This window comes from Corylus avellana, chromosome ca10 (assembly GCF_901000735.1).
Source record: "Corylus avellana chromosome ca10, CavTom2PMs-1.0".
NCBI lineage: Eukaryota > Viridiplantae > Streptophyta > Magnoliopsida > Fagales > Betulaceae > Corylus > Corylus avellana.
The window spans coordinates 20,650,412-20,675,083 of NC_081550.1; the positions used below are offsets into that span (position 1 = coordinate 20,650,412).

At 35.6% G+C, this 24,672-nt stretch overlaps 4 protein-coding genes across 4 annotated transcripts; 2 read left to right on the plus strand and 2 right to left on the minus strand.

Annotated features, from left to right (window-relative positions):
• Positions 1-23: 23 nt before the first annotated feature.
• LOC132163218 ((S)-8-oxocitronellyl enol synthase CYC2) lies at positions 24-1,225 on the minus strand. The gene has a single exon (XM_059573424.1). It carries the CDS (start codon positions 1,223-1,225, stop codon positions 92-94), a length of 1,134 nt encoding a protein of 377 aa, XP_059429407.1. The 3' UTR covers positions 24-91.
• Positions 1,226-5,064: 3,839 nt separating this feature from the next.
• LOC132164237 (vacuolar cation/proton exchanger 3-like) lies at positions 5,065-9,668 on the minus strand. Its single transcript, XM_059574703.1, has 11 exons — positions 9,295-9,668; positions 8,739-8,806; positions 8,596-8,624; positions 8,285-8,481; positions 7,986-8,201; positions 7,181-7,294; positions 6,803-6,919; positions 6,674-6,727; positions 6,262-6,378; positions 6,046-6,142; positions 5,065-5,649 (listed from the first exon to the last, which is right to left on the minus strand). Exons 1-11 carry the CDS (start codon positions 9,553-9,555, stop codon positions 5,591-5,593), a joined length of 1,329 nt encoding a protein of 442 aa, XP_059430686.1. The 5' UTR covers positions 9,556-9,668; the 3' UTR covers positions 5,065-5,590.
• A 6,820-nt stretch (positions 9,669-16,488) lies between these two features.
• LOC132163753 (uncharacterized) lies at positions 16,489-18,889 on the plus strand. Its single transcript, XM_059574125.1, has 5 exons — positions 16,489-16,679; positions 16,765-16,913; positions 17,012-17,060; positions 17,413-17,555; positions 18,644-18,889. Exons 1-5 carry the CDS (start codon positions 16,631-16,633, stop codon positions 18,728-18,730), a joined length of 477 nt encoding a protein of 158 aa, XP_059430108.1. The 5' UTR covers positions 16,489-16,630; the 3' UTR covers positions 18,731-18,889.
• A 2,033-nt stretch (positions 18,890-20,922) lies between these two features.
• LOC132163752 (inositol 3-kinase) lies at positions 20,923-24,545 on the plus strand. The gene is made up of 2 exons (XM_059574124.1): positions 20,923-22,043; positions 24,099-24,545. The coding sequence occupies exons 1-2, from the start codon at positions 21,171-21,173 to the stop codon at positions 24,348-24,350; spliced, it is 1,125 nt and encodes a 374-aa protein (XP_059430107.1). The 5' UTR covers positions 20,923-21,170; the 3' UTR covers positions 24,351-24,545.
• The last annotated feature ends 127 nt before the right edge of the window (positions 24,546-24,672 follow it).

Below are 24,672 nucleotides of genomic sequence, written 5' to 3' on the forward strand. Positions count from 1 at the left end.
TGCTACGAGTATTTATTTTCTTTGAGAACCAGTTTGTGGTGCTCACATTCTGTTTTTTACTAAATTAATCCAAACGAAGTCAATCTAGCTCTTAAGGAATGAGTTTCTCACCTCTCATGAAATCAATCCAATACAAGATTGAATTCAATGTCTTATACCTCACAGTAAAACCAAGCCCATCAGCTTTCTCTCGTGTCCCCAGCAGTTTAAACGGGCAACGAAACAAGACGTCCAAGAATTCCCAATTAGCCAAATCTTCCATCTCTGTTTGAAGCAGTCCTTCCTTCATCACAATCTCCTCCCAAACCTTTTTCTTGTCCGCCATGGCTGTTGAAAACCAAAAATCCTCCGAAAACATGTCTTCCGGCTGTACTTCTACACCAATCTTCATTCCAAGAGACGGCCAGATCTCCTTCCAAGTAAAACTCCGGCCATTGATTGCATTAAAAGCTTGGCCATCAATGGAACATGTTGCATCATTGGTGGCTGCCCAAATGTGCTGTTCAGCTACCAACCGAGCATCCGAGCCATCAATGCAGGTCTCTTCCCAACACTCCCTTGTCCCTCCAAAGACAAAAGGGAGATTTAGATGTTTACAGATTGCTCCATAAACACATAAACTCCCCATGAAATTATACAGAGCCCTGTTAGAACTCCCTAGCAACAAACCCGGCCGGTGCACCGACCAAGCCGCCTTACCGGCTAGCCTCTCCTTGATCAAGTCCTCTAGGACATAGTAAAAGTTTTGGCTTCCACTTACCCTTGGGGATTCCTCATTGTAGTAATGAACTTTTTTCTCAAAAGGACCCTGCAATGAGATATAATGCTTCATGCCTGTCTGGAGAGACACATGCTTCAATGCCTTGGCTGTGGGGAGAATGGCATTCAAAGCATTGGAAATCATGCTCTTGTTCTGCTCACAACACTCATGGCCATCCAAGGGAAACTGGCTTGCCCAAGTGATCCAGAAAACATGGGTCACATCTTGTAACAAAGAGAGTTTCTGTTGGGTTTCCAAAGGGTTCAGCAAATCACATGAAATGAAATGGAAGTGGGGATTCTTTATGGGTATGATCTCAGGGTTTCGAGCTATGCCATAAACTTTCCAATTGGGTTTCAAGATTAGCCTTCTGGCAAGCTCCTTGCCTACTAGCCCAGTAACCCCAAAGATGACTGCCACATGGTTGGTGGAAGCTTCATTTCTGTCAGAGTCTTCAGCTGCCATTAGCACAATGGGATATTTTGCCTCCCTTGGAGCTTTGAGCCATCTTTATATATATATATAGAAAACTGGCATATTAGATGCAGGATCAACTCAATGCAATTTGAGGCCTAAGGCAAAAAATTAAAATGGGCATTTTAATTTTAATATAATATTTTATTGAAAAATTAATTTAAAAATCATTCTTGAATCAATATTTTTGTGTTCAACTTTTGTTAATATGTTATTCTAAATAGATAATGTGAATAATTCATTTGATATTACTAAATATGATTTTTTTTTTTTTTTTTTTTTTTAATTTTGAAATTTATCTTTCTGTTATTTTAATTTTAATTATAGGGTTTGTTACATTCTTCTTTTTTTTTCTTTTTTTTTTTTTGGGGGGGGGCCTTTAGAAAAGCGGCGCTCACTCGCCTACCTATTGAGCCGAACTTTATTATTATTTTTTTCTTCTATGAATAAGGAGAAAATGTTATAAGGAATGGTCATTTTCACTTCTAATTGGGATGAAAGAAAAAAAAAAATGAGAGACCAATTAAAAATACTTTCAAATATAAGGTGAAAAGCGGCCAATAACAGCCGGACTGATTATGACATTCTAACAGTATTTAGAAGGGTTCAATGAATGATGTGACCTCCCCTTCTTTGGAGGGAGAATTGGAAGCTCCTAATTTTAATAAAGAGAATTAAGCAGCAACATCCTTATTTAAATGGCTCCCTTCCCACTTGGCCTTGTTGAATGAACCTAAACAGCCGGCAGATTGGGCTCCTGGCCGTTATTTTGCCGGCCTTGTGGTTGCAGCCAAGTTTAAAATATAATATATGAGTCTCAAAGCATTCACTGTATTATTCAAAAAGGCATCCCCTAACTTGTAGGGGGGTTCCCTATATGCAGGGTTTGAGGACCGCATTTCCTTAATAGCTACAGCTCAACTCTTGATTCAAGCTGAACAAAAGCACATTTAATATTCCTTCTTTCTTGAGAATATAATGAGAAACCTTCCATCTCTTTCCTCTGCTCCAATCCATGGGTTCAACTTGAGGCATCCGGGAGAAGATGGTCCTTTTGCTTAATTAATTCATTCCGTGTGAATATTAAGTCTCACATTGCACAGAAACGACAACGGTATAATATTGCCAAATTCAAATTTATATGATCTTTCAATATAGAGTGCTTTTAGGCAAACTCTACCTTTTACTATAAGTTCTTTATAAATTTATATAATAATTGATATGATACTTATTATGCTAGACACTAAATTAATGTGGCAATTCACGTGGCACCAAAGCTTCCACTCAATTACCTCTCCGCCTCCTCTTTCGTTGCCTGCAAAGATGACGCCAACCACCTCGACTCCTTGTTTGGGCATCGATTTTAGTGTGACAATAGAGAATAAACAAAAATATATCGACACCCATGGCCAGGTTATGGGTCTCGGGCCACCGTTGTACTCCACCACATTGTGGGTCTTAACGTCTCCATGGTTAAATACCCATGGCCTGGCTGTGGGTGTCACTGCATGTGTCAATATACATTTGTTCGATCTACATATATAAGACCACATGATCTGATCGTGGTCTCCACAGCTAAAAACTCACGGCTTGAACGTTAGTGTCGATATTCATCTATCTATCTGTTGGATTTTCATTTCTACGCCAAAATTGGTTCCCAAACGAGGAGGAGGATCAAAATTAATGCCAAAATTGTAGTTTACTACAACAAACTACAATCAGAATGGTATGTTGTAAATAATAATGAGAATAATACTAACAAATGACGAAAATAGTCATAGTCTAGACAAGAGATTCCAATGTCATTAAGTAGGATACATACTTAGACAATGCTCTTATATATTGGTCGCTACTGACTGGTAATGGTGCATGTATCTAACAACTTGAGGTGTATATAATATTGTGGTACTTCACGCGTAAATCGGAAAATTATGGTAAATAAATACTAGTGTGTCAAGTTTAGGTAGATGTTGGGGAATCTGAAAATCAAAATCTCATGTTTAAGGAAATTAAAATAGTCAGTTGTTGATCGCACGTCAAATCCTTAATTAAGAGTACCTCCAGAGAAGAGGAAGGTCAAATGTAAAGTATCCCGCCGGTTTTAGCTGGGGTCATGCCGATAGTTAAGTCAGAATTCGTTTTGGAGAAGAAAAAAAGCTCAAAGAATATTGAAGGGAAGAGTGTTTGACTAGAATTGAACATATCTTTCGAGTGATTCCTTTTCATTCTTTTTTATGGAGTGTTTTCTTGTACATTGTTGGTTAGGGGAGAGAGAGGGTTCATGGACTAACATAATTGATTCTATGGCCTTCACTCCATTAGTCACACATTCTTGAGCTTCTGAAAATAAATGAATGTCAGTACTTTAAGTGACAGTACTTAGCATAAAATAGACACAGCCTATTTTAAGCCGGTCCTTCTTGGTCAAGCTGGGTCCAACCGGCCTATAAAGTTGTACCGAGACTGGGCATACTTGGGCCGGCTAAAGGGCTGAAAAGGCCCGCTTCTTGAGGGCTTATTAAGTGGTACACCACTTGTTAAACCCTATATAAGCAAGGCTGAAAGGCTGAAGTAATGCACAATCTGCAAACCCATTACCCAGGAGAGGCCCAAAGGCCTTTTTGATTGTCCAGAAAATAAGAAACATAACCAAAGAGTATTGACCGAAGGATCTGCCAGGGATTCTTCAAATTTCATTCTACATGAATTTTATTTACATAGCCAATCCGAAAGAAACGTAGCATGGAGGTTTATTACATGTGTAAAGCTACAAATACAAGTCATTCTTATACAAGTTGTTGGACAAACTTTCCTTTCGTCCCGTTTATTAAACTAGCATTTATTTTTAGAGCTTGTGATCATTCAATCTTAAAATCCACGTAAAAATCACATACATTATCAAAAAAAATTATCTAATTAATTTTAAATGATACAAAATCACATACATTATAAACAAATATCAAATTTCATTCTACTTGTATTCAGAATGGGCCATCTTGATGGGCCTTTCTTTATTTGAAAGCCTTTTCCTAATTGTGCTAATATCCTATTTGGTAGACTGTTATATAACTACTATATAACTTGATGATATGGTACAATTACCATATATAATTTAATGATGTGACAGTAAAAATTAGTTATTGGATAAAAATCGATTATTAAATCAGCACTTGTAAAAAAGAAGAAAAAAAAAATTAAGAGTTGATTTTTGTCACTATGTGTATATATAGCAGTCGTATAACTATATACTAAATAGCAATTTTTAAACAGATCAAAATCCAAAGATTAATTTTTAAACGATGAGAGAGAGAAAAAAAAAAGTTTATAGACCTACAAATTCATTTTATGAAAGAGACATAAGTCACACAATTATTATTAAAAAATAAAATAAAAAATGTTAAAAATCACATTTTTATATTACAAGTATCATATCTTAACATGACAGTGTCAATTTCCCCTTCTCTTGTGTGAACATGTCAAAAAAAAAATGGCACTATTAGTCAGCCTCACTACAAAAAAACATTTTTTTCTTGACCAAAAGTTTCTGACGTGTCAAGCATACTGACACGTCAGAAACCTTTTTTGACGTGTGTCAAAAGTTAAAAAGGCACTTTTAAATCAATCCTTATTAAAAGCTGTCTGACACTAATATATTAGTAAGATATGACAATATAATACAATAAAAATATAATTTCTAACCTTAATTACTCATAAAATTCCGGCATTTCCTCTTTCACTTTCCCATATTATCTACCTTTGCATGGTTGACCAAAGTTACAGATGTCCACAAGAGTGACAAGTAAATAGAGAAAAGAAAACAAGACAAAAGCTTTTATAACACTCCAGAAATTTTATTTAAATATAAAAATTGGAATCTGACACTCGGCCAAATTTTCTTATTGTACATCAAAAGATCGATAGATGTAATGCAATTTCCTTTGCTTCAGCAGCATATGATCATGATCAGCTTAAAAAACTAAAACATGCAACTTGGGTCATGAAAAAGAAGCTGAAAATAAAACCAAAAAAAAACCAAAAACAAAAACAAAAGCACTTTGCCATATGCCACCACTTATGACCTAATTTTTTTTGAAACAAAACCTTATTGCAGTCTGCAGAGAGACACATAGAGATAGCTACAACTCTCTATATACAAACAAACATCTTCAACAGGAACTTCCATTCTTGTCCAAGTTTAAGAAGCCCCCCCTCCATAGCTTTGATTTTTCTCTCTCTCAGTTGGCCCACAACTCTCTATAATTGAAATTGGGAATTAATTAATCAAAGTTTTCCACTGCCTCACCAATATCCTATGGCTAGCTTGGGATGTAAATCCCAAACCACTTAACCAGCTGATCAAGCGGTTAAGCCTGATCCAGAGGACAGTCCAACTCCTATGTTGACGGTTGTTTGATCTGTCATGAAAATTGCAGACGTTAATGGAGAAGTAATAACAATAATAAACTCAGTTTGAAGAAATTTCTTAGTCGAAATTGTTAAATTGACATCTGTCTTTAAAAATGCATATGAGAATCATATACTCTAAGGATAAATGTGTATTTAATAGATTGAGTTGGAGAAATTTTCTCTACTGATAGAGAGATCCCCAATAATTTTACTATCCAGATTGATGAAACCCATTTACTCTAACAAATAGGCGAGAGTTGCCTGAGACCTATTTGGGCAGATGGGCTCAATAAAAGCTTGCTCACATTTATATACCGTTCCAATTGTAAGTAATCTGAACAATAAATTGTTGAAATTGCAAGGTGAGAAATTGCATGCATTTTGGGTTTTGGCTAGGAACTTACTAGTTGGCGGTGGGATTTTATGAACAAAAAAGCAAGCACTAATGACAATGTAGCATAGGAAAAGAACGACCCCTTTCATGTAATGTGAAGTTCCATCCTGAAGAATTGAGAGAAAGATATGTGTTATTGTTAATTAATCGCTAAAAACTGACTAACAATATTTAATTAATTAACATAATAAATACATCGATGGAAGTTAATTTATAAATTAAGAACCTGTAAAGCGAAGGCTGTGACAATTATGGAGAAAGCAAGAGAACCAGTTTCCAGGAGACTGAAATCAAGATCCATTTCGATACCCATTATCCAAGCAACAATTACGCTCAAAGGAACCTGAATTTGATAGATAATGAGATTTCTTTCTGTGTAATCAATTTGGTAAATTAAGGATTTTTTTTTTCTCTCTCTTTTTTTTTTTTTTTTGGGTGTAGTTCAGTGTCCGTTTAATTTAGCGATTTCAAAACGCACGGTTTAAAATTTTAAAATTATAATGGAACACTTTCTGTGTCATACACTTCTAAATGGAATACTTTATGTAATTTTGTTTAATAATTAATATGCGTTTGGCCTATAAAATCGCATAACCAAACGCATTTTTAGTGCTTTTGGGTTAATTCGTTAATCTTACCACAAACATGGAAATTTGACTTGCAGACCCAAGAGCCACACCCAGGGATATATCCTGCATGACACCCAGAATTTTATCAGTTAATTGCGTTTAAGGTGTAAATAAACAAAGCTAAATCATACGTCGTACCAATTTGTTCTTGAATGCAAATATGATTGATCCAGCATGTTCTGCTGCATTTCCAACGATTGGTAGCAAGATAATGCTGATGAAGCTAACAGAAATTCCCCAAGAATCTGATGCAGCCTGATTGACAAATTAAGATATATTATTAATTAAAATTAAAGCATGCACTATGCCATTGAATGTAAGGTTTTACAAATAGATCATGTCCCCAATAATTTGATGCTCGGATTGTTAGCAATTTGAACAAAAGTTCACCTGCTCAAGTAAGTCTCAAACAGTTTACACTCTCGTTCAAACAGGTTACTGTCTAAATTACTAACAATCCAAACAATAAATTGCTGAGAATTAGAACCAAATTTTACGATTAAAAGGTTTACACACCTCGATTGTTCCAACAACATACTCGGATAGAAGAGATATGATAATTGTCATGCCAACCAACCAAGTAAAAGCACTCCAAAATCCTAGCACTGCCTTTTCTTCTTCCTCCTCCTCCTAGTCATCGCATATAAAAATTAAAAATTAAAAATTAAAAAAAAAATTATTTAATCAGTAATAAGATCGAGCCTGTAATTAATAATATAATTCTTTAAACCTTAAATTCTAAATCATTTAATGAATAAGAATCTTTAATCTATAATATCGACAAATTCTTACAGAACCCAAAGAAATGTGAAAAATAAAATTTAATGAGAATTAATATTAATTTGATTGAAATAATAGAAATTAATGATATATTGATTCCTTAGATTTCACTCCGACTCGTTTGAATAGATAAAAAGTAGTCCAAAAAGCTATACCTACCATTTCCAGACGTCAAAATTAAGCCATGTAATTTTGTCAATATTGTTCTCCTGTCGTTTAGTAGTAGAATATAAGTGGAAAAAATAGTAGAATATTAGTGAACAACCTCCTGAATATATTAGAAATTTCTCACAAGGGTAATATGGGAAATTGATTAATTTTTATGGGGTGGAAAAATAAGTAATCTTTTTTCTTTTAGAGAAAGTTTGCTTAAATCTTTCGAGTATATATGTACATAATTCTCATGTATATTTTTAATAGGATTAGCAGAGAACGTGACATCTGTTCTTAAAACACGTAACTCTCACATGCAATGATTACAATTGCGGGTGGGATAAACTTGTTTTGGCCTTAAACTTAGAACACAGAATTAATTAATCACCTCTTGTGCATCAAACAATTGCCGGTGGGTTTTTAATTGGAAGAAGATGTATGCAACGTATGCTACAAGCATGACAATGCTGCTTGCTCTTGACAACTGAAGGGTACAGAGAGCCGTGGAATTCTCTAGCCCAGCTGTGGCATATCTGAACATCAATGGCAGCAGGTGGCATAGCAATCCAAGCAGCAGAAGGAGCGAGTTCACATCGGCCTGTTTCTGTTAACCCAAAATTAATAATTTAACATGCTTAGATTTTTAGGATAATTAAGAAAAACGGCCGGGATTAATTAATATCTTACTCTGTCGTATCGTTGTTCCTTTCGAAGGTTGGCCAAGCCTCCACAGAGGAGAGAGGAGCCAAGAACAAGAAGAAGGTTTGAAAGGATGGAACCCAGAAGGGAATACTTCACAACATGTATTTTGTTTTGGCGAAGAGCAAATAATGCAATTATTAGCTCTGTTGCATTGCCACATGTCGCATTCAGGAGCCCTCCAACTGCAAATCCAATATATAATCAATATTCTAATTAAATATATATCCTTTGATGAACATGCATAAATCAAACAAGAACTAGATAGATGTAGGAATTAATGGGATTCAAAAATATACCTGTTGCACCAGTGTAGTATGCAATTTGCCTGAGTTTTGTTAGGAAATAAAAAATATATATATTAGAAAATTTTGACATATATATATATATATACTTATTTTAAATGTGGCCAATATATAGATTAAATTCATAATTAACGTACTCGGTGAGGAAGCTGACACGTTCAGCAAGCGGCGCGAGTCCAAGTAAGCTCAAAGCAAAAATCCAAGGCTATATGCGTCAGAAAAAGAATATCCATCAACAACATCAAGCACAAAAAAAAAAAATTGGGAAAATTCTTGGGATAATATAATTAATGTGGAAATTATTTATAATTGGTAAAAAAAATTAAGAGTACATGGCTGATCACATGCAAGTCAACCAAGCTAATTAAATTGATAATTAAGTTAAATTTTTTAATTATATATGAAGTTAAGGGTGGACTCAAGTTAGTGATTTGGGGTTTCAACTCTCTAATTTTTTTTTTTTTTTAATAGTTTTGCCCCATCAAGAATATTTTGGGTGGTAATTAATATATACAGAAAGAGAAAATTTCATAAAAGTAGTCATCTTTGTGGCGTACTATAAATGAATTTTTTTTTAAGCGGCTAATATAAAAAATCACTTAAAACACGTTATTTCTGTCGGTGTGAAAAAAAATATTACTCTCGATCTTGATGTATACATCCACCTGTTTTCCTAGAATGGCATGCACTTACTCTTCCAAAGCTATACATGTCGGCAACGATTGCCAAGGGAACCGCGGGGAAGAGCACGGCGAGCTTGGTGCCGAGGATCACCTCCTGGAGATTAGCCAAGAATTGTCTAAGCATTTTGAACCTAATATTTGATACAAGCATGGGATCCGACTTCTTGCGCAAAATCGATGTCGACGACACGTTTTGTGGCATCGTCCGCCCGTTGTGGTGGTGCTCCTTCTCCACTATCAAGCCCTTAGAGTCTCCATTCTCCATATCCATATTGTATACAATTAAACAAGAAGCAGCCCCGGCCAGTTGTGATAATTTTGTGTAAAAATGAGTGGGAGAGTCCCCTGGAAGTACTCTTCTCTCTCTTTGTGGTATTATTCAGGATGTTATATATAGGACAAGCTTCTTGTAGATTGAAACACTCGAGGCACTGTTGCATTTAACGTGAATGTAGCTTCCGGGAATTTTCCCCCCTCTTGTTTCCATCTTGCATGAGCCTCCACGTACCCATATGTGTTGCTACTCGATTCCTCGTCCAAAGTTGGCAAACAGATATAGCGGTTATTATACGTTAGAAAAGCACATGCACAGATACGATAGACAAGTACAAACCGATAAAAAGGATATCAGTTTTACTTATTATCTCCTGACTCGTTCGGTCAATCGCATTGAATGAGTTTCAAAGGTTGAGTGCCACTGCCATGTCATGAGATTGGGATAATGTTGAGATAAAAATGTAATTTTTAGTATTATCAAAAAAAGATATGTATTTACGTAATTGATATCCAAGACTGTCATGGTCTGTATACGAGAAAACACCTTTAGAGTATAATTTTATACTCCATTCTTTTATTCTCAAAAAGCTAATGTGGTGTGGTCCTCCATAACATTTGATGCATAAAAATAAATTTTTAGTTGGTGGGCCACCGCACATTATTTCACTCTTGTCTCATTATGCTGACGTGACAAGGTGTAATTAAATCAGCCGTTAAAAAAAAAAAAAAAAAAAATGAGAAATCCAATGACCACTAGATTATGCCACATTAGCATAATATGAAATGTGAATTTAATATTTAATTAATTTTCGAACAATGTGTCACTTAACTTTCACCTTGAAGAACAGGATTTGATTGACATATTCTTTTTATTGTCACCAAATACTACTTTCCTTTGAGTTAATGGGTAATTAAAAGGATGATATTGTTACTTTCAAAAAAAAAAAAATGGTATTGTTATCATTTTCGCATGATCGATCTCCAAGACAAATTATTGTTGATAATTAGAAGAAATTATTGGGTGCAAATAAATGCAATGACTCCCAACACTTGAGAAATGCTATACATATATACTCGTAAATACATACTCTTTAACGTTGCATTAAAACTTACTATTACATTTTGGATGGATTACTATTGAATTTTAGATTAAATAATAATTTTTAGTGTCACATCAAAAAGCAACAGTTCGTGCACTTAAAAGTGTGCAAGTGAAAAGATGTATAACATTTCTCCCCTCGCATAAGGGTGGGTCCCATGATGGGTTCCAGTGGTGAGATCTACCATGTACACAGAATAATGTTTGCTTAATTAAGGGTTAATCAATATCGAAAAAGACAAAAAAGAAAAATGATATTCTTAATCCTAAATTAAATATAATTCTTTCACTTCATGATGTTCCTGTTAACATGTCATGTCCATACAAGTATATATCATGGATGCTAATTGCCTTTGCAGCGTAAAAGCCACTAATGCAATATTATTCAACGTCCAAAAATGACAATGATGACTGTTTAGTACACACACACACACACACACACATATATATATATATATATATATATATATATATATATATATGTAGCATGCTACTAATTACATTACAGTATTCTATGTCACAGATAATTAGAAAATTCTGTAAAAAAAAATATGTCCATATGCAGGGACCGATCTAGAAATTGAACTTTAAGGGTGGACTACATTGAAATTTTTATTTAGGGGCCAAATTTAAAAAATAAAATTAAAAAGACCTTAAATATTAGAACACATGAGTGCCTTAATTTATAATTTACTCACTCTATGTCATGAGTTATTCTCTGGAGTCTTACATTTTCCTACTCCTCAAAATTTCTAACATCCTTGTTAGGGCTATGTGATATAGTGCTCTAGCACCGCATGACAGTATTATGTTTCTCTAATATCATGTAATGATCAAAGGAAAAACACTAACCACATTTGTAATGTCATTCTAAAGTGAGTGGTCAATTTAGAGTTTTTTTTAAAATCAGTTATAAAATACAATCTTATATAATAATAAAAAAATAATATAAAACTATGAGTGTTTTTTTATAATTTACTCACGATTTATGAAGTACCATTCATCTTCCGGAAATGGAGTACTGAAGCTTTACAATTTACTAAAAAATGTTTTCTTTCTTGAAATCATGAAATGGATGAACATTCTGTACGTGAGAGAGTGAACTTTCCATGCTTGACATTGAGTGGTGACATTTAAAAAAGAAAAAAGAAAAAAGGTTATGAGCCAAAAAGGTAAGAGAAGTTTAAGAGTTTGTTTGAAATTGCGTTATAAAGGGTAAAAAATACTTTTAATACTTAAAAAAATGTGTCAAACTAAAAGCTAACATGTTTGGTAAAAAATTTCAAAGTACTTCTTTGACTTTTTTACTCTAAAATTGCCAAAACGTACTATTAGCAAAAACTTAAAAATTAAGGTTTTGCCAAAAAACGATTTTTGACTTAAAAGCTCTATTTCTCAAACACCCTATAGAGGTAGGAGAAGAAACGACCCATAACATTCTTCTTCCACTCAAGATTGTTCTGCCAACAGGATTTATTGTTACTCATGTCAGCATTATCACTTCTAATATCTCAAGGTAACAAGCTTTAAGAGTTACAAGGTTGAATCCATATTAGTAGCCTAATAATAGTTAAAAGAACATCTACCCCAACTATCAAGGATATGCTAATCATAAAATCCTATAAAAACCGGGATTTGGATTAGGTGTAATTAATTGTCTGTATTGCATGCCTGCAATAGGCGCAGCCAAAGTAGGCATGTGCTCGAGCAGGTGCCCTCTCACATTGCCTATCGGTAATTAATTACACTCGATCACGATCCATAAAGATAACATGAGGCTTCTAAACTACTAACCTTGATTAAATGAAGAAAACCAATCATTTCAAAAATTTAATAGTATATATGCTACCATGTGATATGTTGTGATATTATTTAAATTTTTTAAATAATGTGGCACCATGTATATCATTTCATGCAACATGATTGAATCTTAATTACAAAATAAATCATTTCCATTTCACTTGAAAATAAGTCACAAAGAGGATCTTGATTCCATGGTAGCTTGGTGAGTGGTGATAGCACCACTGATTAGGGACAATAATCCTCTCTATCTCACTTTAAATAGAGATGATTAATTTTATAATTAATACTTTATTTTATTGCATCTAATCATGTCTATAAAATTAAGTCATTTAAATGGAGTAGTGATATAAGGAGGACAGAAGTTCTTTTAGAGTCATCTCAAATGTGATTTAACTATATGATAACTCTAATGATATAATGATTATCTCAAATACAATGGTAATTTTAAAAGTCACGTCACACCTGAAATGACTATATAAAAATTCTAGTTCTCTTTATATTACTATTCCATTTAAATTTTATTTAAATAACGTAACAATTATTTACTACATACTTTAATGTACATTATTAAATATAATAAAATAAAATATTAATCATAAATAGTCCCTCTGTAAAAAGGGAAGGATCTTGTTCCATTGATTAGAGTTGTCGTTTTTCCCATTAACCACCAAGAATTTGTTTGCCCCTGCAGATAAAAGTTGATGGCACGTATAAAAACGTGGCTCATGGGAAGCTGCACGTACGTTGTGCATGGGATGCCAATTGTGGTCGGTGTTACGTACGTGGATCAAAGGACTGGAGTATTATCAACGGCAGCCTACTACCCTCCAAACATTGGCTTGTGCCGCTTGTCACTACATATTAAGGTAATTTTTTTATTTTTTTATTTTTAATGGGTAAAACTAGTAAGGTAATTAAAGCGACGGGTCGTCCATTCTTCTGTTCAAAACTTAGCTTAAAAAAAACGTTATTAAATATAGAGTTAATTTGGCTTGTATCTGCATCTTATTGGTCAATAGAGTAATGTTACAAAAGTTTTTACTAAAAAAAATTAATAGTTAATTAAGATTGTCACATTAGCATTGTGAAATAGTTGTGAGATAAAAATGTAATTTTTGACAATGATTGATTTTGGTTCTGATCGAGATTGCTACATCAACATTGTGGAATAAAAATGTGGTTACTAGCTAGCATTACTCTTCAATAATAAGATATATTTGTTATTGAATATAGTAATTATATGATATGTACCATTTTTTTTATCTCACAATTATGTTACAATGTTAATGTGTCGTTTCAATTAACTCTTTAATTTTTCTTTTTAACTATGATTGATCAAAGGGTTGGTTGAGATTACCATCATTGGGGGATAATTTGTATGATAAAAAAGTAATTTTTAGCATTACTCGATTAATGAATATGGAGTTAAGGTTAAAACCAACTATATATTCTACTAGCATAAATTCATTTAATGTTTGAAGATGTCTTGAACGGTGACATCCAATAGAGAAATAATATTTAATAGATTGATATACGACTGTCATATAATTGAAATGACGTAATAATAATTTTTTCTTTTTTACAAGCTTTTGTTGATCAAAAGGTTAATTTTTACTCTCATATCATCTCAATTATATGGCAGTAATATAGTAGCCTAATAAATACTCTATTCAATAACATAACAATAACGGGATGTAAAAATTAACCCTTAATTTTTCTATTTTACAAACTCATTCCTTATTTAAATACTAATTTTTACTGCTATGTTATCTTAATTGTATAACAATTATATAATAATTTACTAAATAACATTACTCTATTCAATAACATGAGAATAACGGGATGAAAGCCTAATCTTTAATGTAATGTCAATAATATTTTTTCATTAAAAAAAAAAAACAGTGCAATTGGGGATCCTTTAGGAAGCAGCATTAATATTAGTACCTTAAACCGTACCCCATGGTTAGAAATTTCGTGGAATTTTCAAGGCATATATACTAGAAGAGAATCAAACGGTCGTCATATTTTTGTGAGATTAATCAGCAAAGCATGGACAAAAGCATGAATAGCCATTTACTTGATTTGGGTTTGAAAAGGAGGCTGGACGAAGCTTCCTCAAACTCTTCTCATTCTTTCCGTCCAAGATCGATGGGTGACCCGGCCGTGTGACCCGAATGGGCCGGATTTTATACATATTTGATATATATATATACTGCCATATTACAACACTTGCTTCGAAGGTAGGAAGAAGGCAACATTGTGCATTTGTGCTGGGAAACGTACTTAGTACTAGGGCTTTTACTCTCTACCATACTTGTGTTTTACCTCAATATGTTTCATATATGACACAAATAAAAGATAATGAAATGATAAACACAACACTTTTATCTTATTTGATCTAATGACTGATTTGTAGTGCCACATTGAATTATCTTAAAATTGCTTTTGAGGCGGTCTGACCATCCCAAAAAAATTAAGATTGAGAGGCAGCACTTCTTTTATGTATGTCTCGTTCTCAACCATCCATTAAGAACCTAAAAATTGCAGTGTATCCCAATCCAAGCATCAAACACATTAAGTTTTCATTTAAAAGGTGAGTTGTGAAAAGAAAGGGAGTCAATATCATGAGTTAACAACTATATATCAACTTGGATTAGTTTGTCATTTGGTTTGTACTAGGGCCAACCATGCATGTTATTATAAATGTATAAGAATTTTTCTCATTTCATTGCCCTAACAATATTAGAGGACTAGAAGTGGATCGTATGTACAATCTCAAATTTGGCGTTATCACATAGAATAACATTACTCTTTACATCTATTTATCGTACACATTTCATACTGGCTGACATGATGTATTTTAAATAACTTTTTGTTTTCCCATTTTTTAGTAGCCGACTTGAAAAGTCACTTAAAATATGTAACGTCAATCAATATAAAATGACTGTGAAAAGTAACATTACCTTGTCACGTAAGTTTTGTATTAGTCTCCATCGTTATATTATAGGCTAATTAGCAACATCTCTGTGTAATTAATTAGTATCTTCCGGGGATTCCATACTTTGCTTGCCCGCTTCAATATCTTTGCCTTATAATTAAACTCCATTAACATGGTTTATGTTTACACGTAAAGTCGTAGATTGCCCAAATTCATACTCAACCAATAGGAAATTTCGACAAATTTTGAACAGCGTTTTAAAAGTTAATCTCTCTACTAAAAAGACAGATAATTAAGTATACGTAGTTCAATTTGAGTACCTAGCTAACAAACCAATTATTTGTTTCAATATATATTACTAACTAAGAAAAGGGCGCGACTATTTCCTTAACCTCTTTGACTGCGTCTACAACCTAAATTACCTAATAATTGCGAAAGAAAAGATTGTTACATTTTTTACCATAAATTTCTTACAAATTCACCTATTAATCTCTAATATTTGCCACTTAATATGTTGCGTTAGCTACACATTAAACAAATAAATTTATGAACACCAAAATTAGGGGTGTAAATGATCCGAGCCTGAGCAAGCTTTCATTGTTTAAGCTTAGCTCGTTTAAATTTTACTCGAGCTCCAATTTAAGGACAAGCCAAAAAATCGAGCCCGAGCTCAAGCTCAAAATAAGTCGAGCCGAGCTCTTAAATTAAATTAAATTTTTTATTATTATAAATTTAAATTTTAAGTACTTTTAAACGGCTCAAAAAGTCAATTTGTATATGAGTCATCCCAGATGTGACTTGCCGGCCACATCTAGGGTGGCCACGAGCCACCCCAGATGCGGCTAGCCACCCCAGCAGTTTTGGGGTGGCTGGGGTGGCCACACGCCACCCCACGTGGCCGAATGAGAGAGAAATGGAGGCTGGCTGTGGTTCCCGTGACGGCATGTGACAAAGGCCGATCAAATTTGGGAGATAATATAGTGTTTTGTTCTCATTTTGATTTGTTGCAATTTTCTTAAATTGCTGATGTGTCAGCTGTTGAGTGGTAACCTCCGTATAGTAGCAGCTCTCCACGAACAAATATCCAAACTTTCGTATTAGAAGCTTCAAGACAAACCGAAAAGCAGGGCTTAGTGCGAACAGAGCAACAGGGAAATCAATTAGAGTGTATACGGATCAATCAGCGAAAACCGCGCGAAAAACGAAGCAAATTAGCAAACCCTAGAAAAAATGGCGGAGAAATTGGCACCAGAGAAGCGCCACAGCTTCATCCACAACGGTCTGTTGCTTTTGTTTGATTTTGGGGTTTCGGCGATTGAAAACTGTGTTTGGGGTTTTCTCAATTTCCGTTTGATTTGTTTCAGGTCAGAAGGTGTTCGAGTGGGACCAGACTTTGGACGAGGTGAACATGTACATAGACCTTCCGCCAAACGTTCATGCGAAGCAATTCTATTGCAAGGTTCAGTCGAAGCACGTTGAGGTCGGCATCAAGGGCAACCCTCCGTACCTCAATGTCTGTTTCTCATTTCCTTTTGCTTTTGATTCGTGTTTTATTAAATGGGTTCGTGTGGGTTCTCTGATGTATTTACTTGTTGGGTTTTGGTTTCGCAGCACGATCTCGCATGTCCTGTGAAGACGGACTCTTCTTTCTGGACTCTAGGTAATATCTTGTCTGCCTCAGATTACTGTTTTTGTGATAGCATACAAGGGACCCGCTTGTTTCCCGACGAAAATGTAGGAGAAAGTATGAGAAAATGAGAATTCTATTTATTTGTATGGGTTTGCTTTGTTGTTTTTGAAATGAAAACTAGGAACAGATTCAGAGAACATTGTTTCTAGAGAAACTGTTTAGCTCAAGTGGGTTGGAGGGTTTTGTTGTTTTTGAAGTCTAAAATGATAAACAACCTGTGTTCGCTTTTGTTGCCCTTTAATATTTCAGTAATTGATTGGAAATAGTGTATATATATAGTTTCTTCACATATTGTGCACTAAATGGGGGTTTTGTTTGGCAGAGGATGATATAATGCACATAACCCTGCAGAAGAGGGACAAAGGTCAGACCTGGTCTTCACCCATATTGGGTGAGGGTCAGCTGGATCCTTACTCCTCTGATCTTGAGCAGAAGCGTCTCATGCTTCAGAGATTTCAAGAAGAGGTGAATTGCTTATTCTTCATACTCTTGTAATAGATATCACAGTCTGGATTCATAATGCTTGTTAAGTTCACTCTATTATGCTTGATGAATATATTGTTGGGGTCCACCAGTTCGTTTGTATCTGAGTATGAATTTTGTCTCGAACCTTGAAACTTAATGGCCCTTGTTCATGGGTAAGGTCCAGCTATTTGGTTCTGACGGATTTTGTTGTTAGTTGTTCCCATTGTTACTTCATAGCCTCCCTTTTGTTATCAACGTGAGTCGGTACATTTTTAGTTGAACCTGTAGCTCATGAATTAAATTTGCATCAGTTTTTGAGATTTCAGTGTGATCTTAGCTGTCCAATTAGACATTTTTTCATTTCATATCAAGGAGATCCATTTCAAATAAGGAGTGGAATTTCAGGGGATCTAGTACAAGTTCTTGAATTTGCCACCTTATATTGTTGGTTGTAATTTTGTTTCATTCAACTAATTAAGAAACAATTAAGGTTAAGGTTTTCTTTATTTGAGATGGCAGATACTTTGTTATGTATCAGGTCTAGGAGATGAGGGTGCTTATCACACACTCTTCTGTTTGAGCTCAATATATATGATGTTTTTGGGTGGATTGCTTTTCTGTGGCTTCTGTCAGCTCAGTGTTGTTGTGAGATTATTTCAAGCAATTGTTTTGGCAGTTATAGCAGCCCAAGAATAAGATGTTTGAAAAGTATTTTAAGCCAACTAAAACTCCGGCATCTATTCTCCGAAGTATTAATTTTCTTTTTGTCATACAAAGGATATGCCTCTGAGTTATTTCATCTTGCAGTGTACATACCTCAACCTGGAGCCTCTTAGCAAACAGTGATATTCTCAAGTCGTGTACTTTGTATGATAGTGAAGAATGAATATACTTCATCTATATTATGAGTCATACCCTGTGTCAATGACTTTCTCACATTCAATACTGGGATTTCATAAACCAAACAGGAATGGAACTGGCGATATTTCTTTGTCTAATTGTATGAGACGTGTTCTCGTGTCTTGACATGCTTGGTATCATGAATACTCTTTTGCCCTTGTTCTGGTAACGATTGTTTCTTTCTGCAGAACCCAGGTTTCGACTTCTCACAAGCTCAATTTACTGGAGACTGTCCTGATCCAAGGACCTTTATGGGTGGGATTCGCACTGGTTGACAATCTTGGCATGGTGAATTGGTAACTTATATTAATGTTTGAGATCTAGTAAATTAAATGGTTTTATGTGCTTGTTCCCCACTTCATCGTGGGCATGAGATAATGTGATAGTTTATCCACCAGTCTTAATGCAAAGATCTGCAAGAACATCACATAGCATTTGTGGCTGCTTGTTTATTCCAATTTTCTGTTCCTCATTATAAATGTATCATAGAGGATCCCATTATATGGTTCACCATCTAGTGTTTGTACCCTTGTGTTCCTGACAATACGACTTACGACCCAGTCTGTTAGAATTCATCTATTTGGTCAGGTGGATCGGAGTTGAAGCTAGACAAATTAAGAAAAGAGTAATGTTATATTTCACACCTATTTATCACACTCATTTCACCCAGGTTGGTTGCGTAGTGTGTTTTAAGTGACTTCCTATGTCTCATTTTAAAAAAAAATAAAAGGAAAGCCATTTAAAACACACAAAGTCAACCAGTGTAAAACATGTGTGATAAATTGGTGTGAAAAGTAACATTACTCTTAAAAAAATGGCAGGGTGAGTGTAAATTAGTGAACGAAGAAAGATAATGACCTGGAACTAACAAGAACCTAACTTTTATGGTGCTGGATATTAGAGTGGCTGCATTTGGTTGAATTAACATCATGGTTGAAGAGAATAGGAAAAAAAATCATGGTTGAAGTTTCATTCCATTCCTTTTTTTTCTTTTTTTGGAAGGATCTAGCTTTCATCTATTTAAGAAAATAACTGGATATCTCCACTTAATAGATTGGTTGGTCATGATTTACGAAAACGAGGATAACAAAAAAACAAAAGACCTAAACAGAGAAAGAAAGAGCAAGGAAAATAGCTCAACGCCACCACTAACCCAACCCACCTCCAAATCTACACCTACCTCCACCAAGTCCACCATCACTTCTCCTCCGTCCTTGGCTCCCGTTGCCGAAAACTCCCTCTCCTCTGCCACGGGTGCCACTGCTGAAGGCAATAGCTGCTTGACCCACCAAAATGTTAATTATATGAATGATAAGACCGCTGAAGGCAATAGCTACTGCTTGACCCACCAAAATGTTAATTATATGAATGATAAGTCGCTATTTTCATTATGAGTAAAGCTTTTCGCAATTGGCAAAAGAAATATGCCATCTTTTCTCATCCACCAACTCTCCCAAATCATGCTTATTGCTTGAATATGTCGACAAAGGAGTGAGATGAGGTTGAAATATGACGGATTTGATTGGAAGATTGCCATCGTAGCACTTGTAAGATCCAACGATATAAAATAAACCCCTAATAAAGTTGATAAATCTTTACAACTGGATTTTGTTCTTTCTTTGCTAATAGAAAACTCACTGCACTTTGAACAAAATGCAAATCATGGACGGCACACGTTTTGCTCATCAAGCAGAATCACATTCTAAATCACTGGCTGAGACAATGGAAGGGTACACACTTAAAACGGTTGTAAATGAAGTAGAATCACATTCCCATGTACCGTGGTGCCGTAGATATTGTAGATTGCAAAAGCTTGTTAGACCAATCGGACGGTTGACGTTATAGTGGACTTTGGGTAAAGTTTTTCTCCCATTCTTCTAACTCAGTTTATGTATTATCAATCAATTATCACATTTTGTTTTTTCACTGACCCGTCCACTAATATTTTGTAAAGCCCATCATTCATATTTTTTTGGTCTAATTGTCTATGTTTTTCACCGGATAGAAATACTAGAATATCACATCCACACGTGCATTTTCAAAGATTGAGATCAGGTGCTAGGTATCGCACCTTGAACAATACTTTTAATTCAGATTATTCATTTAAAATGATTCATTCATCCAAATTTCAATATGTCATTATAAACTTAAAACCATTTAAAAATACATGAAGAGTTTTGCATGAACGAGAAAATTGGTAGTAGTAGCGATAATGATAACAGAAGAAAACTAGCAGTGGTGGTGGAGCGGTGAGGGTGGTAGTGAGACTATTGAATACGGTGGAGAGGTTGGCGGCTGAAAAGGAAAAAAGTGACGTGTCAAGCCAAATCTCAAACTCCGTTTTGTCAAAATCGGGTTCGATTGACGGGTTTGAAAGTTGGCTGCCTGGGGAGAAAAATAAATAATAATAATAATAATAAAAACAAACTAAAAATCTCATCAATCACTTTCGAAGGTTTCTCAAAACCAAAGGAATAAGATCATCACTTTATAAACAAAATCCCTCTCTTTGGCGCGACACATATTTCACTCCTCCAACGAACACGAACAACGCCATTTTTGTCTGCCTTCCATTGCCGAAATATCTCTGCTATAGATTTGTATTTCCCTCTGGCTTTTCATGGTCTCCCACAGTACAAGCTTAAACACCCATGAACCCTGAGCTAACCCACAATTTACACGATCAAATTACGATCCTGACCCGCCCAAACAGTCATGGGGAGAGACCGAAATGACCCACAAACCATAGAAGCAAATCTCTCTCGCCGTGGCCTAATTGTGGGGAACTACTGCCACGATGTGCTGAGCCGAGACGGCGTCGTTATGGGTGAGACTCTCGGTGGGGCCGTCTCCTTCATCTCCGCGGTACTCGACGGGGTATCCGTCTCGTACAATCTGGTCTCCAAGGTTGGCCCGGACTTTGCCTATACAACTAGTTGTAGCCCGATTGTGATACCCACTTCGAGAACCACTCTCTTCCACGCGCATTTCGACTCGGAGGTCGAAGGGGACGGGCACCAGGACAGGATCCTGAAACGGGGCGCCGCCTGCGACCCGATTCGTCCGTCGGATCTCCCCGAGACGAGGTTCGATTTCGGGATGGCGGTCGGTGTTGGCGGCGAGATATCGCCCGAGACGCTCGAGCGAATGCTCGACAGTTGCAATGTCGTGTTCGTGGATATCCAAACTCTGATCCGAGAATTCGACGGCGTAGACGGGACCGTGAGGCTTGTGGGGTTGAACGAGACTCGGTTCTTTCGGCTTTTACCGCGTATTGGGTTTCTGAAGGCTTCGGCGGAGGAGGCTTTGTTTATGGATGTGGAGGAGGTGAGGAAGTGGTGCTGTGTGGTGGTGACGCATGGGAAGGACGGGTGCACGGTGTATTGGAAGGATGGGGAATTGGAAATAGCGCCGTTTGTGACGAACCAGGTTGACCCGACGGGAGCTGGGGATAGTTTTTTAGGTGGGTTTGTGGCGGGTCTGGTTCATGGGTTGGCTGTGCCTGATGCTGCATTGGTTGGGAACTTGTTTGGATCGCTCACTGTTGGGCAAATTGGGCTGCCCAAGTTCGATTCCAGGCTGTTGCAGGTTTGTTTCTGAGAAATCCTTTTTGGTTTCAATGTTTTTTGTTGCTGGGGCATGCCGCATGTATTTACTATCTAATATATGTTTTATGTTTTGGGACCTAACTTTCAAAATAGGGTGACATTGAGGTTTTGATAAAGAAAGAATGGAAAATATATATGTACACGAAGAAAGTTTCAGATTTTGAGAACATGCTTGTTGAGCGGCATAGTTGTTGTTAGGCATATTAGGCATTGGAGATACATGAAACTTAGGAATGTAATAGAGTCCTGCCACCACCAGCATCAACTGACTAAAGTTTTGGTCGTTTAGCTTCTGCTGAGGGACCTTTAATTAAAGCTGCCAATTTATTGAGAAGTCATCCCTTGGCAAAAACGTTTTAAAGATTTGAATAGGACTTCTTGAGAATACCATCTCGGAGTTTATAGATTGGAATTTGGTTTCAGATAAATATGATGGGGTAGCTAATGATAGAATAAATGAGCTTTTCTTTGTTTCTTTTTGTTTTGGATGATTGGAATAATTGAGATTGGTGCTTTGGTATGGAATTAACAATAGTTGCTTCTTAATGTAGATAACACTGTTGGAACAACAAATCACTTGAATTTAATATTGATAAGACTGGTTCATGGGGTGCTTTGGTACGATTGAGAAAGAATAGTTGCTTGTTGATTGGTTTGATCAATTTATCTACTTCTGCTTGATTGGGGCATAAAATGTTTACATACCGAGTGTTAAAGATGGAAGGAGATTCAGAGGTTGTATTGTTGATGAATTCAGAGTGTGATTTTGCAAGTAATCATTGTGTTAGAGTTGTGCGATGTTATTCGTAGATTTGTTAGTGCCATCCAGTATGCTTTGAAATATTTAGCCGCATTGATCCAGTAGCAAGGGTATTAAGATAAAAGCCATTAGATTATGCGCTTGGATGGTTGATTAGAAAAGCAGGCAGATAATGATCAAGAACTAGATGCTATTAATTTATTCTAGATATATGAGATGATAATTTAACCTGTCAATATAAGGGTATAGAAACTACATTTATAAAATTGAAATTGGATGTGAACTTTGTTTTATCTATTAAAACAATTGAATAATTTCAGCAGATGAGTCAAACAGTGGTCCTTTTATTAGGGGAACACTTCAATAAGAAACTGGCAAATATGTTAGGTTTATAACTCGAGTTAACTATCATTCCTGACCAGGAGATAAAAGCGTCACTTTCTTACCATTTATGCTTTTTACTATTGTGTGTTAGTAGCATTCTAAATTTGCTTTTTGTACACAACTAATGATAATCAAGTTTTATATCCATTAATGAATTCCTGATATAGATGAACTGTTAGAGAAGTTTCTGGTGTTAAGCTTACCTGAAAATTCTCAGGTTTTGCATTTGAGCTATTGCCAAATTAAATATTGCTAAGGATTGGCTCAAGTGGTAAGGGTCTTGGTAGTATCTTCATTAGGTCTTAAGTTCAAATCCCCTTAAGTGCAAACAATTCCTTGGAGCCATGCCCGCTTCGATTCGTGTGAAGGGGCGGTTTGTATGGATCCGGGGGTTTTGCCTGACAGAAGTGGGTATACGACATGGCCTTACCTAGGGTTCCCAATCATAAAATTTTTTTTATGACGAACTTCCTTAACCACAGAGTAGAATCTGGTGTTTTAGGAAATTGCTGCTGGAAAATGCTCTTATAACTTTGGGAAAGGGAAGGTTTTGGGGATATTTTTTGAGCTCATAGAAATAAAAAATTAATTTGGCTTCAGTTGAATCCCCCCCCCCCCCCGGGGTGTTCCGGGTAATCTTATATACTGAATATCATTTGTTGCATCATTAAAAAAAAAATTTCCAAAGATGACGGACGTCTCCATGGAGAAGAAATTGATCATATGGTAGTATTTGTTCTTTATAGGTTCTTGTACAGTTGTGATACCAGGAGTACTTTAAATTTGTCACGTTGGTTTGAGAAATGAGTATGATTTTTTTCTTCTAGGCAAAAAATGAGCATGTTTATGGAGAGTATAACACAAACATGGCTTTCCTTTTTTCCTTTCCAGAGAGTTAAGGATGAGGTGCAGAGGAGGAAGATGCAGTGCATCAGCTGCAATGAAAGACAGGATGATGAGCTGAGGTTCACGAAGCCAGCAGGGCATGCACAGTTCCATGCATCCCTTGATGCAGCCAAACTGACACCCGCCTGTGTGGTTCCTGAATGTCCATGGGATCTTCCAAGCTCTCCTCCCAGACAAATTCAAACAGTTGAGGGTAAACGCCCCAGTACATCTCCTTTTTCTGTATTAGATGATTGAGCTAGCATAGAGATCTCTTTCCATGGAGGTTTTTGTTTGTTAGTTCTTCGCTTAGAAATTCATAAATCACTCAATATGACAAGTTAAAGCAGTAAATGCCTTGTAGCAAGAAAGCTTGTTAGTCTTGTGTAGGGCTCTAATCTAGCCGTGTATTCAATGTTTTGAATTTCGTTGGTTTAATTTTGTTTTGAATAATTCAAGTTTGTTCACAAATTGTTTAATTAATTTATTATTTCTTATATAAAATAAGGGAATGACGGCGTTTTTCAATTCGAACACCAAAGTTTCAATTTTTTGCAATCTACTCCCCTAAAGTTTCAAA